Raw genomic sequence first — 12,415 nt, forward strand, 5'->3', positions numbered from 1 at the left:
ATTTAATTGAGGTAGAGATAATTTGATAAAGTAGAGTGCATGTATAAACAAAGTACGGCAAATGGATTTCAGATCCTTGACTAGATATTCTTTGATTACTTTAAAGATAATGGGTGTGCCTTTCTCCTTCATAAAATGTCACATCTACAGTCAATGGAAAATGCTAAACTTGCTTTATTAGAAAAGTATACTGGAACTTGAGGTTTGAAACAGCAGATGTAGAAATGAATGTTGCTACCACCTTCATTGGGAATAAACAATTTTAACATGTTGGTTTTCATAACCTATGCACTATAAGTTAATTCTATCCTTTATTGCATGAGAAGCAACAGAAATACATCATGGACCAAAAATATATGGTTATGAATATAATTAAAGGCTGAGTGTAATGGGAATATAATTAAATTTTAAAAAAATATTTATTTTTTAAAATGTAGAAATATGAAATAAAATTAATAAGAGTCTCAATAAAAAGGAAATTCTTTGGTATGATTTTCTTTCTGGAAAGATCCCGTAAGATCAGATCTGAAAAAAAAAAAAAAAAGATACAACAAGGTATCCAAGTTCATTTCTAAATTTAAATATATGAATCATCTGTACAAATCTTAACAAGGGTGGTATAAATACAGCAATGCCAAGTCTCCCTTGTTCTCTACAGATAATTAGTTTGTTTTCCAAAGCATAAGGCAGAATTATATGTAGGTTTTGAAGTTAAAAGTGCACACATTTCTGGCAGTACCCAGCCACTCAGAAGGGTTTTCTTTTGGCATAACAGTCTCTCTGGTGCTCCTTGTAGAGGAAGGAACTCTGTAACTTACTTGTCCTTTTGTCTGAGCAATTTAATGCAAATTATGACTATTCACATTATGTGCAAAAGGTTGAAAAGTGTTTGTTTGAATTTTTTTTTTTTTTTTTTTACTAACTCAGTTGGGAGGTAAGCTTAAAGACTTGAAAGTTACTGACATATTCCACAATAGAAGAAAACAAACAGAACTTTGTATTCTAAAAAAAAATTTAAAATTGCATTGGTAATTGTAAATTACTGTTTCAACTTGATCTGGAAATAATCTTTAGTTCCTTGCTCTATCTTCCTCAACCTTTAATTGCATGTTTGTTTTCTTTTGGGAAGACTGCTTAAATAATATTTTGATATCATATATCTCAACTTCAATAGTCATTAAATCAAATAAATCAAATACTGCTTTTTTTTTTTTCTCTGAAACTATTGCATTTTATATGAGTTGGATGAGATTCTATGGCTAAAACCACTGAAAATCAGGTAGTGAAGTGCAGGGCTGTTGTTTAAGTCCTGTATGTTAGACCATCCGAGTTATTGAATATTTCCCCGGGAAATTAGGAAATCCCCTTTCCTGGGAAAGGGAAGAAGCACACCAAATGCAAAAAGCTGCTCCCTCGCTCTTCTGAGCTTTGCCCATATTTTTCTGTGGCCAGATGAGTCTTAACCTGAAGAGATACAGAAAGTGGCTACCAAAGGAGGCTCGAGACCAGGCATGTCCACAGTGGTCTGTGCTCCTACCAAACTGTGCTCCCTTGTGCACGCAGCCACTTGTGCAAACTGACTGTGTCGAGTCCTAATCCCTGGTACAGGCTCAACGAGAGCATTTTCCCCTTCCCAAGCACTCTGTACTCTCTCTTCCTAGAGCCCAAGCAGCCTGACTTTGTGTGTTGCAGCAGCTTTCATCCAAGTCCCACATGTTTTACATTAGATGAACATAAACTGGTCATACTGTATGAATAAAGCAAACTCATTGATTTCTGGCATTGTGGTTTTTATATTCAAGTAAGTGTGGATAATAGCATTTCTAATATTGTGACAGTACTAAAAAAAATGTGAAAAGAAAGGATTGGCATGTCCTGGGTGATCTAGTCCAGTCCCTCCTATCACAAGGTACCATGCTCTGTGTCCCCTTTCATAAATTTATTAAACTTCATCTTAAATTCTTTTAGTTTTATTTGCTACCATGGCTTCTTTGAAAGGGTGTTTTAGAAATTCATATTATGGCCAGTTCATACTCATTTATTCTTGTGCCAACATTGTTCTTCAGTTTAAACAGTTCTTCTCCCTCCCTGCTGTCCTGTTCTCATCTCCTGCTCCTTTTCCTACCCCCACGAGCATATTCGGAGAGAACAATCACAGCCTTTCTCAGCCGTTTTCTAGCTGGCCAAGCACGCCAAAATCCCCATCCACTTCCAGGAGCTAAGCAGCCTCTTTTCCTCGTGGTTCCCACAGCATTGCCTACACCTTGTCTGCTTTGAATTCAGCTCGTGCACATCAGCCTCTGAGGTTGCACCCAGGTGGAGGTTCACCAGGGCCTCGAGCAGCAAGTTTGTACTTTCTCCTCTCTCCCTGGCTTTATTTATGCCTCTTTTTCATAAATAGCTCAGTGAACTTATGACCAATTAATCCACCTAGGTATCTCACTTACTTTCATGTTTCCAACCGCTGAGTTTTCAGTTTGTAACAGAAATATTTTGTATTAATCCCTCTGTGACAGTGCGTCTGGTAGTATTAGGTCTAATCTGTTTCTCCAGCTTCCAGTCTGAAAGTCACTAAAATTTTGTATCATGTCCTGATTTGTGTCTGAGCTGATGATACTTCCCAGCTGTGAGTCACCAAGTACTTTTGAATGCTCCCACTTTTTATGTTGAAGTCATTAATGAAAGCACAAAGATCAGTTCCAAGAATATTTAAGGGCTTGCACTAGTAACTTTCTTTTGATACAGTAGGTCTCCTTTCAACAAAGCTCATTTTAATACCTTATTTAGTCACTTCATAGTTACTGTTTCAGTTCTCTTCATCTTCTCCAGTTTAACTGATAGTTTCCCATTTGGCATCGTATCAGATGTACAACTGGAGTTCAGATAGATTTGGCCTATTGCATTTCCCTTTTATTAAAACAAACAAACAACAACAACAAAATTTTATTAAAGAAAGATATCAGGTTAGTCTGGTATGATCTTCCTTTAAAAATCCAAGACATGCTCAGAAATATTACCTTGCTTTTCTAAATATTTAGCTACAAATGCTGTTAAGAAAATCTGCAGGGTGAGTGCCATTTTGTTTCACAATGTAAGCGTGCAATGATATTTTTATACACACTATTCATTTATTTCCATTTATTATTAGTGAGAGACAAAATTTTTTTTAAGTTTATATGCATCAGCGCATGACGCAAAATATGAGTTATACAGTCATTTTATTGAATCTTTACTGCTAATGCACACAAATTTCACAAAGTGTAATGACAATACTGAGCACTTAAGTTGTTCAGCTGTCATATTACAGCAAAATTATTTGCACTATATAATCACTGTTTTCCTTTTCCTATTGTTTATTTCTGAGCGTGCTTCATAAACATTTGCAAATGCATATATAGTTGCTGTGGCAAATATCTGTTTTAAGAGCATAAACTTGAATTACTTCAGGTCCTTTGGTGCCCATGAAAACAAAATCTTCCTAGCATCTCCTGGCCAGTGATACCCAGTCTGTCATCTGGTGCCACAGTTCTCGTGTCTACGCTCTGTAGTCACAAAACCTGTAATTTTAAAGCTTATCATAAACATAGGGATTGGGGGTAACGCCTGATTTCTGTATTTTCCCCACCAATCATTTTTGTAGTACCTCCAAGCAAACCATGTTTTTGTCTCTCATTTTGCTCTTTTGCAAAGAAGATACAATAATTGTAGTGTGGGGATAACTCGTGAGACCTGCCCAGGAACTTCCCAAAGGAATAAAATAGGATGACTGACAAAAGTCTTTAGCTCAATAAAGTAGGTGTAGTGAATTCATTATCCCTAGTGAGCAGGCTTTATTGACTCCATCTCAGAAGATCACAAAGAAAAGGAAGGAGGCAGTGACTTGGTTTTATCAGTGTCAAAACTTTGGTGCTGGCTGAAACACTGACCACTTATATAGACAATAATGCATGCTGCTCATCCCCTAAAGGACTACAAGTAGTTTTACCTCAGCTGCAGGCCAAGAAAATATGAAAATGGCGTTGAATTCTGAGTTCCAATGAAGTCCAATAAAAGTTAAAGTCATGAGTCATTCTATATTTTTAAATTACAATGTCTCCTGGAATGTAGGCATAGCCATACGCCTCTGCATGTTACTTGTATGTTTCTTGGGGAGGATGAGACATTCTTAGCAATTAAACATGCCTATTCCTTGAAATTAGTTAATGAATTAACTCCTTTAAATAATTTTTTGCACATATGTGATAGTACTGCTGTTAGACTGGCACTTTCATTATCCAAAATTGAAGAGAACTATTTACTTCTACCTCCCATTTAGCCATCTCAGCTTTGATTCAGTCCTGCAAGATGCTGATGAGGACTCTGGACATGAGTCTGTAAAACACTTTAAAAAATCGTTAGTTCAAGATATGTGAGATCACAATTAAACCCATGGATCTGTTCATGTGTTTTAAGATAGTTGCGTCTAGGTTTTTGATCAGCGTATTCTGGATTTTGAATGATCAAGCTTGTCCCTTTTATTATTCCATGGAAAAAGAGTTATTAAATCGTAACCATGGGTGTTGTTATGCTACAAGTCATCTCCATTTCTAAGAACTAAGAACTTCCTGAGGCTTTGAAGTCCTCAAGAGTGTTAAAAAAATGAACAGTGCTCTGTCCAGACTAGTTGTTATGTTTTTACCTGCAGAACAAGACTAGTGGAAGAGAAAAAACAAATGCGAAGTTATTTGAATTTCTTAATGCCTTACCCACTCCCACTGCTGCTCCTCAATCTGCATGAGTCCTTTCCAAATGAATTACGTACAATAATTTTGGGTGTTATAATAAACAGATAGACACCATAATAATGTATTTCAGTTAGGAAGAGGTACTTGAGAGAAATTGGTTTTGCTATACACATGATGTGAGACAATCAATAGTGCTTTAGTCTGACAAGCACTGTCAATATCCATTGTCACAGTTCAGAAAGTCATTAATGGACAGTTCTTCAAAAACCAATGCTTTCAACACATGTTAGAAGTGTTCAGATATACTGTACCTGGCAGGAATTAATCATAGGTAACCCTTGGGATTTAATATAAATGTTTTGTAAATTAAGAGTGAAATAAAAGTCGTTGGAAGGAGTGTGAGATCGTGTTACATGGAGTTAGGAAACCTTGCCAATGAAATATGTCGCTGTTTAGGACATATTAAAACATTTTACTTTCTGCCTAGAATGTCACACCCAGGAAAACCAGTCTGCTAGAAATATATTGTCTAGGTACATGATTTCTGTTTTATTTTCTCTACTAAATTCACAGAAAGTAATCTCTAAAATTTTGATCCTTGCCCTGAAAGGGTTGTAGTCTCTCCTGGTTCTTTTAGTTGTGCCCATGCCAAAATTGTAAAGAAAGGCTTTCGCAACTTCACCTTGCAAATACTTTAGCCACAGCTTCAGCCTGCTGAAATATTACAGCTGAAGCTATAATATTTTTATCATCACTGCATCATATAGACAATGTAGTGCATTCAAATAAGGCTCACAATTTGTCTGTACATCACCAAACTTCCATTGACTCTGATGGTGCTGTTTTTGCAGAATGGTGTGAGGCATAGGGCAATGCATTAATTCCTTCCTTCCTCCTGTGTTCTTGTGTAAAAGCTGCATATATTTTTAGGATTTTTTTGCTGTTGAATAAGTATTCAGGGGATTTATATAGGGCCCCCCAAAAGACAGGTCAGTTATTATCTTGATTTAGGTGTGTGGTTTTTTTTTCTTTTTTTTTCTTTTTCCAGAGAATTTAGCCTCTAGTTATCCTTCCTATTTCAGCCAGTTTTCTTGCAATGCTATTTAACACCAAGAGGCACAAATACGTTTTTGTTTTTTTTTCTAATGCTCTATTTATACTATTTTCTTTTTGTACCTGTTCTGCAGGACACTTCCCTAATGTGATAAGCTGTTGTGATTTAATATACCTTAATTCTAGAGTGGATAGCAAATTGCCTGAGGAAAATAGCTTGCTTTTTGTTTTCATTTGTCTATTAATACCTCTGGAATAAATAAACACTTTATAAAGTGACCAAAGTAATCAGAAATGGTTTCTTTGTTTGTTTGTTTGTTTTACATCTGAAGGGTCCTAGCTAATTCCCAGCCAAACGTGAAAGCCAGCCTGTGCTCATGTTATGTTTTTTTGCTGCTGGGTTGAAGTGTCCTGTACCTCTTTCCAACAGAAGAGTTAGCATAATATTGTACTTGCTGTTGGGTTCCTCTCTACATGTACCGTAAAAATGCCCTGGCCCAGCAAGAGCAAGCATGTCTTTTATTCTTCTGTCTCAAAAGTTATTAGTAAGATATAAAAAAATACTTAAGTGAAGAATCTGTGTAAAGGGACAGGAATTATGCTTCTGTTCTTTGTTGATTTTGAGGCACTTACGTGACTCTGTCAATGTGAATAGCTTCAGAATTGAGGATATGAGTTCATTCAGTGCAATCAATCACATGGCACACCTATGCAGTTTATGCCAGAGGATTTGAGAACAAGCAGTAGATTTATTTCCTATCATTTTGTACTTAGGCCCTTAAGTATCCTGTCTTTCTTCTGTGTGGAACTGCTTTCCACTTTTTTTATGTTGTCTGAAGTTTGCCAGCTCACTTTCATGGAAGACTCATGGCCAAATTCAGAACTTCAAATTTAAAAAGGAAGGTACTACTATATATATATGTATATGTATATGTATATATATATATATATATAGTGGTTTTTCAGTTTTATAACAGAATATTTTTTTGTCTCTTGGAAGTAACATTTGGTGCTCTTTTTATTTCTAAATATAATAGCAAAGTCATTTTAATGTGGGGATATCGCGAGAAGAATGGTTTGGCAAGAGAAGGGCTATTTGTAAATGAGATCCCAACAAGAATATTTCTGGCTAAGCTTGGGTTTGGAACATGCTATCTAAACCCTTGAATTTCTGGGAGGTTTGGAGTTTCCCTCTGGTGACTCACATGTTTAATAGAATAGGAAAATTGTCAAAATTAGCTTTGCTGCTGTTTTTAGCTATGTGCTATACCATACAATGTATAACATACAAAATCATCCATGAAAATAATTATTTCTACATCTAGACATAGTTTTAACACTATAGTTGCTGTTTTAGGTATAAAACTTCCAGCTGGGTTAATGCATCTTTCTAAGCAGGAGGATCTTTACCCTTTTATCAAATCATAGATTTCCCCATCCTACCATTCACAGTGTGATCATGTTTATTTCAGTTAAAGTATCTTAACAAATTTGGCTTATTCTTAGAGCTAAAAATGTAAATCAAGTGGGCATTTCAGAGTCCTGCAGAATGGGAAATGTGGCAGGCATCTTAACTGACTTAAGAGATATTTTCACTCCTGCATCATTTGGAACTGGGAAGCTTCACACTGAAAGTCAGGAAAAAGCAAACCTACATGTGAATTGATATGGACAGAATGACCCAAAGCAACAAGAGAGTCCCAAAACTAAACACAATTCACTTCACTGTTTCAAAGTACCATTAAGATGCAGAATTAGAAACATCCATTTGTTGTTCTTTTTATAGCACAGCCAAGTGACTTGGAATTTTAGCTTGTCCCTGCCAAGGATTGCTCAATTTCGAACAAAAAGTCCTCAACTATAATGTTAAAAAAGCACCAGCCATCAATTGAATGCTAATCTTTATATTCTATGATATATCACTCCAAGAATGCTACCATTAAAAAATGTGAATTCTATTTTTCATAAGTGATGGATTATTGTACCAAGCTGTGTATTTTCCAGTAAAGTGTCCTTTTATTTGTCCTGTGTGATTACTAGTTTGTGGAAGTATGTGTGGGGTCATTTTAGTGCTGTGGGAAAATGGAGCACTCTTCTGTTAAAATCAGTAGTGAAATCAGAAGCAAACTATGCTCTGATCATCATAGGCATGTGTTTAAATATTGCTTTCCTTAATTGGCTATGTTCTATTTACTTAAAATGAACAATTTGGCAAGTTTTTCTCCCTTGACAACAGCAAAGCGTAAACCATTTTATAAGTTTGGCTGTTAAAATCAGATTTGTAATGTAAACCACAATATTCCAGGGCTGTTACTGTTGCTTAACCAGTTATTTTAGCTTGCCATTGTTTTATAATTGTGCACCTTTAAACATTCTGGCTCTGTTTATACCTTATGCAAAACTTCATGCTACAAAATAGCCCAATAATTTTGATCGTAATTTGCTTTTTGAAAATCTCTTCCCCTGGATCCTCTACAGGAAGATCACTGCATCATAGGAGACTCAGGGTAGGGGAGATGGGGGAATATCTCTGTTACTGCAGCTACATTATGAAGGGCACTACTTGGAAGTTCAACAGAAGGGACAATGGATCAACACTTGCTAGATCAGCTTGTGGAGAATACTCTGGTGGATTTTTAATTAATTAATTAATTTTCAAGAGAAGACGGGAAGCTGTTCTCCCCTCAGAAACCAAAAGCCACCCCTCTCTCATGTGGAGGTCCTTGCCAAGGGAAGCTGTACAGCTCTGGCTGCCCTGTTGTCCTGCTCAGCACTGGGGCAAGAGAGCCCAGGACAAGGGTTAGTTAGCCAAGGGTGCTGAGGCTCAGGTGGTTTGTCACCAATCTTTAAAAATCTGCTTCTTCAGCGAAACATTTGGAGCATGTCTCCATATGGCATCTCAGTTTCTTCTGGAGTGTCCAGCCTTGAGTTTCTCCTTGCTACTAACACAGCCTATTTTCTTAGCTGTGATGGTGCCCTGTAAGCACCTCAGCACACAAGAAGTTAAATTTATGCCTTTGAAATTTCCTCTAGGGGATTTTCTGCAGCTGGGTTCTGTGTCTTTTTTGACACAGAGCAGGAATAAATTGAGCTCAAAATGTTTCTCAGTTTGGTAAATGCCTAAATATAATAAAATATAATCATTAGGACGGGAATACTTTTCTTTCCATAAATTAATGCATCTTGCACACATTTCATGGCATGCAGCCATGTTTTCTATAACTGCATTAAATATATATATAGCGCTTAATCCATCTTGGCAAGAGAACTCAGTCCTTCACTAGTGGTGTAACCATCCATCCTTTCTCATAGCGAGCAGTATATAGCTAATAGTGCATAGCGCACTTCGAGTCTGGACTTTTAGTTGAAAAAATCATCCATGTGAAACTTGTGGGATTCCAGAACGTTTCATGAGTAAACTGGTAGCCATCCAAATACTTATAGGCAATAAATAATACAACTTTGTGACTAACCAGCAGAGTGAACTCATCACGTTTATTCACAAAAATATTAATCAGATGCTCTGTACTATCCAACCAGCTACACTCCTGACCTACTGCATGACTTTATTAGGGTGGTTTGGGCCATTGTTTTCCAAGAATATTTGAGCAAACTATTACTACTTAAAAAGAATAAAATTTCACTGAAGCTTTTTATTTTGTTTTCCTTTAGTTTTCAGATTGAACTACAGTGCTTCTGACTCAAATGACAGAAACCGAGTTAAGAGCAGATTAAAGAAGTTTATCTCTCGAAGACCCTCCTTGAAAACATTGCAAGAAAAGGGGCTCATCAAAGGTGTGTTCTCTTTTATACCTTTTGGAATAAAAAGCAAAAATTGACATATTAATTTTCCTCTTTCATTCTCAGCTAAAAACATATGTGCATTAGACAAATACTTCTTAGATATGGTTTTGTTGCTGTTTCTTGGAAAATTTAGACAGCTGAACTGTAAAGAAAAAAATCAGCATATGGTTCCCTGTACCTCTGTGCTAACTGACTGCTTCTTCAATTTTTTTGCTTTCTTGTGTATGTGGTAGGAGCCTCTCCACTTAGTACACTCACCATGCACCATGCAAATCAACATGCTGCACCACTCCATTTCTTTTTAAGAAAAGAATTCTGATATAGTTTGGTATTTAATATAAGCAATGGGAACTTCAGATGCTGTGCTGGCTAATTTGTTTTCTAGAGTAGGCTGGAATACTTTCTGCTGTCTTCTCATTATTTTTCTAACTTGCCAACAAAATACATTTTTAACAATTTAAAATATGTGCCAGTGAATAATAAATGCTTTGAATCTGTGATTTTTTCCTGTTCCAGTTTCTTGCTAAGTTGGTCAGACATCACTTTCATATATCCTTAAAAAATGGCTTCTTTGATAAAAAGTGTTTGCTAGATTATCCAAGAAGTATTTTCCTAAGAAGCTGGTAGTTAACTTGAAGGCAGTAGCGTGCTGACCACTAATAATCAAGTAAAGCCATGTTTTCAAATATTGTCTGGAATGATGCTTTAAAAATTTACGCACTCCCAAATTATTATGTGTGAAACCCACAACTGCACATGCAAATTGACTAGAAAAAGGCATTTTGCCAGCAGCCCCTGTCAGTCTCTGGAGTGTGAGCTTTCCAGTGGTGCGTCAAAAATGGCAAAGGGTGTTGCTAGTGTGTATTAAACTTGTCTGTCCTGAGCCAAGAGATTGACCCCGGCTAGCACAAGCTGAAGCAGCCACAAGAGTTAAACACTAGCTGGGCCCATGTCTGAAGAGAAATAGGAGATTTTATGAATTAACTTTGTACATTTTAGATACATGCAAAAATGTTCAGCACAGTGTTTCTTCCTCTAAGGAAGTCTTCAATATGTGAAACCATTATGTGCCTTAATGGTGGGCTTCTGCTTCTAGTTTCCACAGGCGCTTTAAAAAGTGTCATGGATACACACATATGTGTGTGAGTGTGTTCACACTTTCACACACACCAAATCTTTCAGGATCTGTCCTTAAAGATTCATAGTGTTTGATTTCAATACATAGAAGGGTTTTGCCTCTTTGAAGTACCCTGTGGGTTTAGGGTGGGATTTTAATGCATCATATTAGTTTGTTTCAGTTATTACAGTAATAGAGTAGTAATTTATAGTCTTTTAATTTCTGGATTTAGGGGTGGGTTTTTTTAGTTTAATAAAGTGTGGCTGATGAATCTCCTGTGGTGTTACATACGGATCAGATGTGATCCCTGCTAACAAATCCAGATTCATTAGCATAACTCAAATCCATCCTCTAATATATCTCTCTAGGAAAGCCAGATGCATTTGGTTTTGGCTACACTTGCATTAAGGTCTTGATTCATAAACATAGCTTGGTTCTACCTGGGATACTCTTCTACAGAAAAACAAGGTGCATGATTTGTGGCACAGTAACTCAGTGTCGGTACCCAGCACAATTTTATTACCAAACTAATGTTACCATAAAGAAAACATGTTAGTTATCTACCGTGCAGTTTCATTAGGATTAGGTTTTGGCCATGCAAATGAGGCAGGATTCGTTAACACGGCTTAATTCCAATCTACGGTAAGTCTATGTGAAATGCACATTTGATAAGGTTCCTTCATTGTCTTCACCAGAGTTTATCCCTTAATCTGTTAAAATGTTATGAAAATGCAGTTGCAGTGCTTATACATAGACCACTTTTAAATGTTAATTTTTAGGCTCGCATTAGAATATTTTTAAATCACAAAATGCAACCATCCAGATTAAAAATTAAAAGCCTGCCAAATTTTGTATTATAAAATGCATCTATTTATTTTTCTAAAGGTGAACGAAATGATTGCAGAAACCTCTCAAAACTATTTATTTGCTTGTTTCTTCAGGGAAAAAAATGTTAACCAATTTTTACAAGAGCAAAATTCCTCCAGCTCTGAGAACACACATACTAACTTTTATCCCATGGGGAAATGTTTCTGTCAGAATTGTAAATCCCTTAAAATAGGGGCTCATAATAAAAGTGTGTCTAAAGCCTTGCAGGACATCTCGGTACCGAATTTCTGACAAAGAACTGTTCTGTGTGCTAGTGAAGAATTGATATAAATATCTACGAAGCGTGTGGTGTTAATTACTCCAAAGCAGTGGCACTGTAGGTGATGTGAAAACCTTCACTTTTCATCAAGTGCTATTCATATTTGCCAGGGGCACTATAAAGCTCTCAAATCTATATTGATTTTTTACATTGTATGTCACATTGGAACCAAAACTCCAATAAATTTAACACGTAAATTATAGTCATGAGTAAATACATTTTAAGGTGGTAAGTTCACTTAAACACAGTTCTGTGAGCTGTTAGTCACTGATGTGTACACACTTGGCCAGAAGACTCGACACATTTCTCTGCATTAACCAAATTTGGGAATACAGGCTTCAAAATTAAATAGCAGTTTGATCTCCTGGGGTACTTTGTTCTGCCAACAGTATTATCAGAAAATCTAGAAATTATGTGATTGTCATTTAACTCTTAACAAAACTTTGTTCCTGTAGGATGTAGGAAATATCTGTAGTAAAAAAAGTATGCTTTTGTCAAATGGGAAGAATAAGAAATAGGAGGATGGTAATCAAACAGGGGAATGTGACCAGGGTGTAAAAGTTAGTTGTA

General features: G+C 36.3%; 1 protein-coding gene across 5 annotated transcripts in view; it reads left to right on the forward strand.

Moving 5' to 3' along the window:
- ARHGAP15 (Rho GTPase activating protein 15) overlaps nt 1-12,415 on the forward strand; it is a 331,850-nt gene that overhangs the window by 185,584 nt on the left and 133,851 nt on the right. For all 5 annotated transcript variants that reach the window (XM_080599841.1, XM_080599840.1, XM_080599843.1 and 2 more), the window contains one exon: nt 9,450-9,572. In XM_080599841.1, coding sequence (XP_080455967.1) covers nt 9,450-9,572 — 123 coding nt within the window. The remainder of the gene's footprint in view (nt 1-9,449; nt 9,573-12,415) is intronic.

The sequence above is a fragment of the Anser brachyrhynchus genome (assembly GCF_964034855.1).
Source record: "Anser brachyrhynchus genome assembly, chromosome: 7".
NCBI classification, from domain to species: domain Eukaryota; kingdom Metazoa; phylum Chordata; class Aves; order Anseriformes; family Anatidae; genus Anser; species Anser brachyrhynchus.